The sequence below is a fragment of the Sinocyclocheilus rhinocerous genome, unplaced genomic scaffold (assembly GCF_001515625.1).
Source record: "Sinocyclocheilus rhinocerous isolate Xijiao unplaced genomic scaffold, SAMN03320098_v1.1 scaffold1681, whole genome shotgun sequence".
Taxonomy (NCBI): Eukaryota; Metazoa; Chordata; class Actinopteri; order Cypriniformes; family Cyprinidae; genus Sinocyclocheilus; species Sinocyclocheilus rhinocerous.
Genome location: NW_015651499.1, coordinates 27,523 through 32,785, shown reverse-complemented (window position 1 = coordinate 32,785; position 5,263 = coordinate 27,523). Strand labels below are relative to the sequence as shown.

At 35.7% G+C, this 5,263-nt stretch overlaps 1 protein-coding gene across 1 annotated transcript in view; it reads right to left on the bottom strand.

The window, feature by feature from the left end:
* Positions 1-1,108: 1,108 nt before the first annotated feature.
* Positions 1,109-5,263, bottom strand: part of LOC107713006 (cytochrome b-c1 complex subunit 1, mitochondrial-like) — a 31,360-nt gene continuing 27,205 nt past the window's right edge. Inside the window, exons 9-13 of the mRNA XM_016518427.1 lie at positions 4,077-4,237; positions 3,894-3,979; positions 2,668-2,756; positions 2,487-2,562; positions 1,109-1,883 (exon numbers count right to left, since the gene is read on the bottom strand). Coding sequence (XP_016373913.1) covers positions 1,819-1,883; positions 2,487-2,562; positions 2,668-2,756; positions 3,894-3,979; positions 4,077-4,237 — 477 coding nt within the window. The 3' untranslated portion in view covers positions 1,109-1,818. The remainder of the gene's footprint in view (positions 1,884-2,486; positions 2,563-2,667; positions 2,757-3,893; positions 3,980-4,076; positions 4,238-5,263) is intronic.

The following is a 5,263-nucleotide window of genomic DNA, read 5'->3' as shown; positions in this document are numbered from 1 at the left end:
GAAACTTTTGTGTGCTATAAAATTCCTTATGGCTGAATTGAACTAATTCATTCGTAAATATTAACTTTACAAAGTTATTGAACTGAATTGTCTTTTTAGAGGTAAAGTTTTTCATTAAATAAAACTGTTTTTGTGACTTGCAATTTGTGGTTGCATTTTATTTTATTTTTTTCTTCATGTAGTAAGGTATAGATCCACTAAATGAACGTGTCCATATCGGATCCGGGCCGGATGAGTAATCAGCGGGTCCTGATCGGATCCGTTTCTTTATCAACGGGTTCGGATCGGATCCGGGACGGATGAGCTACTTCCTGAACGGGTCCGGATCGGATCCGGACTAACCGCTTTATTATCCGTAATCCTTATCTGTTTCGGATCCGTTGCGCTGTGCAAGAGGACTCCGACACGGACCCGTTTTGCGGATCCGTTCCAGGGCTTGTGGTGACTCCGGGGCGGATCCGCTCCAGAGTCATTTTGCTATCTGGGTTACCTCTTTACTCTCTGCCATCATCCAATTCCAATTCTCCCCGGCTTTCTGTCTCGTCAGGAGAAGGCCAACAACAGCCAATCAACAGCCAGTCAGACGACGAGCAGCCAATCAATACAGGATTTGGCCAGCAGCCAATAGCATTTGTTAACACAACAAGCATACGCTGGGCCCCGCCTCCTGACTGTCAAAACTTCCTGTGCGTGAAGGGTTCAGCTCGCGCGTTTAGCTCTGCGCGCGCGTGCAGAAATTACTCGCGCGTGTGTTTAGTTTAGATCTGTGCACGTGTGCAGAAATTACTTGCGCCTGTGTTTAGATCTATGGTTTAGATCTGCGCGCGCGTGCGGGCTCTGCTCGCAGTTTTGTTATTTGTCTTTGCAGCGTGCTGATGTGTGTACACAATCATATTTTTTGTGCTCGAGTTTAGAATTTGCCATTTCTTTAGGTTTACATTTTACGCGCGAGCTTCGTCACTGTGCGCACAGTACTGTAATTCGCTTGCGCGCTGTGTTCATGCGCTTGCGCTGTTTTGTCCCACTTTTGACGCCATAGGTAAGGCAATTTGAATTTGATTGTTGTTCACACTTGAATACCCATAATTACTGAAAAACATAGACATGATCACCCTGGTGATCTAAAAATCCATGACTTTCCTCACGGATTTCCTGATCATGTTTAATCTGCAGTTGCACAAATATTTGATAACATCATTGCAATTAGGTCCATTTCTGTCACAGCAGTTGCATCAAATATCATGGTTGTCCTAAAGTAAAAAAAAAAAAAATGTATGGACATGGCAGCGTTTGCACAATAGTCTTAAAGTCCCTTTAACAAAATCACTAAATTGATATTCCCAGAACACTCACCAACCGGAATATTAAAATGTATATACTCTGCTTGTTTTGATAATGGCAAGAACAGCTAAGCATCCTTAATTGGAAGAAAAAATTTTTTTTTAACAGCTGTCATTTTAACGTCATTTTAGCAGTTCCTTGAACATACCTTTCCTGTTTACTGGAAAAACTGAATGGGTTTAAAACAAAAAAAACTTTAAAAAAAAACTTGATGTGACGGTTTTATTTGAAGTCGGAATAAGAGCTATTGCTATATACAAAATGGACAAATAAAACATCACATATATTCATAGCTCTGTGCCATGTCTGACATTCTAGATGTAAATGTACCAAATTCTCCTCTCTCTCTTCGTCTGAGCTTGAAAGATGGCTACGAAAACAAATGGGCAAATATGCTACTCATCAAATTCATACAAGATAGGGGTACGTAAATGAAGGACACATCACATCAGTGAGGGCTGACAGCCCAAGGACCATTTAAAATCGGAGCCAGTACATAGCACTTCTCATTCTGTTATAATCTGGCAGCTGCTCTATTGGACCTGCATAAAAGAAACAATTGCAAGGTTACAAAAATTCAGTTGTTAATACAAGTGAAATTTAAAAATTCTTAATGTCAATTTCAATACCATAACATTGGGATGGATGTCTAGTAATTTCCAGGAAATGTCCAATTTCCTTACATTAAAGTCTGATAGCCAAATTAATTATTGTACCAAATGTCCCTGTAAATAAGCTGCAGCTAGATCCAGAAAATAACCATATTAGGTATGTTAATGATTAATAACTGATCCTTAGATAAGCTTAATTTGATTATCGCCAATTAATTTCAGAACAAAAAAAAGTTAAGTAATCATGATAGCAGACGGTAAAAACACTGTCTATACTGTCATCCGAAGCTAAAGTGAGCACTACAGCTTAAGCACTGTATGACACTGTATGTCAAACATGCACAATTGTCTTGAATGAGAAAAAAAAAGTTCAACATTATCAGCCATATTATAATCACTGCACTGGTTACTAGTAAAATTCCTTAATTATGTGTCATGCTAATATAAAAGAGAATTCCACTAAATAATCATTCACTCCCGACACAAAATTATAAACAAACAATGCATATTAAATATAAAAATAAACTGACTCACCAACTGCAGACACAGCTGGGCATTTGTCATAGATGTATTTAGAGCAGACATCCCGGACAATCCTGGGAGTCACAGCCTAGAAGCAGCAAACGAGCAAAAATTTATTCTTAAAATAAAAATGAACAATTAAATGTAACCTTAAAGAGTGCAGTCACTGAGTTTGCTAACATGGACAATTTACCTCAATTCTGGCATCCCACTCTGCCAATGGGATGCGGCGACCATAATTTAGTAAGTGCCTGCCAATGTCATCACAAACAGGTGTAGTTCCTGAGGACAGAAAGAAGAAATATGTTACAGAATTAAAGTGAGTGTGTGTAGAAGCAGTCAGTTCTGAGAGGTATTAAGTCAATATTACAGCAAAAAAAAGTCTGACAAGCTCTACTGCCACTATAGTTTAAAGGTGAAGTACACAATATATCTGCAGCTGATGCACTAATTGCACAACACCAGATAAAATTTAATTATCATAATGATTTTTTTTTTCTCCAATATCTCCAAAAATTGGTTGGTATGTAACCAAAAAATTAGCAAAGGTAAGTCAAGTTGTGCTGTGAGGCACTGTTACATTGTTTTTGGGCTTGTTTTAACCACAATCATCTGCTGGATATAAAAATATTCCCTTTTAAAGACTTTGTGTCTAGTACTAATAAGTGATTACTTATTTATGAAATAATTTACTTGCATCCGATGATCGCAATTAATCAAGTCCAAATACAATGCAGATTAGATTTTGAAATAATCCTCAAAGATCAACATGAGATGCTAACATGGTTAAAAACATACATCAAAAGGGTTTATACTAGTGCTGTCAAACAATTAATCGCATCCAAAATAAGTTTTTGTTTACATAATGTGTGTGTACTGTGTATATTTATTATGTATATATACACACACATGCATGTATATATTTAATAAACATATGTTACGTTTATATATTAAATATATTTATATATGATATAATATATACATGTAAATATTTTCAAAATATATGCTGTATGTGTGTGTCTTTATACAGTATATACACATAATAAATATACACAGTACACACACAAAAATAAACTATGTAAACAAAAACTTTTATTTTGGATGCAATTAATCGTTTGACAGCACTAGTTTATACACAAATGCTTGCTGTAGCTGGAATGACACTGTTATTGAGTCATCCCTAAACAAGAACATTACTTTTTTATTTCCGAATACAGATCCATATCTATACCACATATCATGAACTTATTGTTTAAAAAAAAAATATTGTTAACAAAGCTACTGGATACAGCACTTATTAACAGTAATTCAAGTGAAACATCCGAAAAATCTACTATTTTTTTACTAGGACTATGACTATGTTTTGATGTAAAAAGAGAGAATGTATGGACTGTGTATAAGAGTAAGAATGTTTATTACCATTGAGCTGTCCCACTAAGCTAGCCTTCAAAGCATTCTTGGCTCGAGCCACATCACTCTCAGTCACTGTGGTGCACAAATTCATCCTGTAGTACAGAAACATTAAGAGCACATCACCTCAAATACAACTACAAAATGTTGGATGACAATCCTATCTTCTCGGTATGTTGTAGCTGAACTTACCAGGCATTCTGAGCCCAATGCATCATGTCCTCTATTTTATGTTTGTCTGTAACAAAATAAATACCCAGCAGTCCAGTGTCACTGTATGAAGAGTGGAAAGCCTGGAAACTGTGACACAGGTTCAGCTCTGCAGCCAGGCGAGCCAGGCGACTGCTTAAGTGCTATAAAACATACAAGAGAAAAACAAAAAAATTTGTATTATGTCATGATCCTAATGCAACCACCATTTTACCTGATAAATTACAATTTGTGTCATGCTCAGCTAATTTACAGATTAAACTTAATTTACAAAATAAACCACTGTGTATACATGGCAGTAATGTTTATACTAGGAATAGAAGGAAAGAAAATAATAGAAATAATATCAACAGTGGCTATCATAAAAACGGACATACGCAGATGCATTTCACTAGTCTAAAATGCCAAATAAGATTGATTTTAACATCCTTAAGAAAGCAACTAATAAATGTAGGAATGCACAATATATCAGTATGATATCAGTTATTTTTTACGGAACCGATACCAATGAAATCTACCAGTATTGGTCAATATTAGATATACATTGGCCAGTATTGGATATTTAATGGTGTATAATGATTTCCCCAATTTTACCTTTAGCAGGGCTCGCAAAATTTCTAAATCTCTGGCAGCCCTTCGGGCAGACATTCTTCAGATTTTGGTAGCCCAAAATGAATTTAAATAGCCCGAATAAAAAAAAAAAAAAGACATCGGCTGAACTTCACTGTGGACAAATCAGCATGATTAAAAACTTCAGTGATTGCTTTTTTTCTTCAAATAACAAGTCAAGAGAGTAGGGGTTCAACGGATCACAAAACCCACAGCTCGGATCATATTGCGTTATCATATCAGATTTTGAGTAACAGATCGGATCATTTTGCAGATGAGCAAAAAAAATATGGTTCTTTATTATTTAAATAACAGAATACTTCTTTGATACTACACACAGCAAAAACTAGTAGTATATAGGGATGTAACGATTCACTCAACTCGCGATGCGATGCAATACGATTCACGACACTGATTTCACAATCCAATTTTCTCACAATTTTTCTTTTTAACAAAATGAGATTTAAGACAAATTAAGGTGTCCTTTTATTATTTCTCCAACAAAATGCTGCACATTTTTTTGTGAAATTATAATGATTTTGTTGGAGAAATAATAAAAG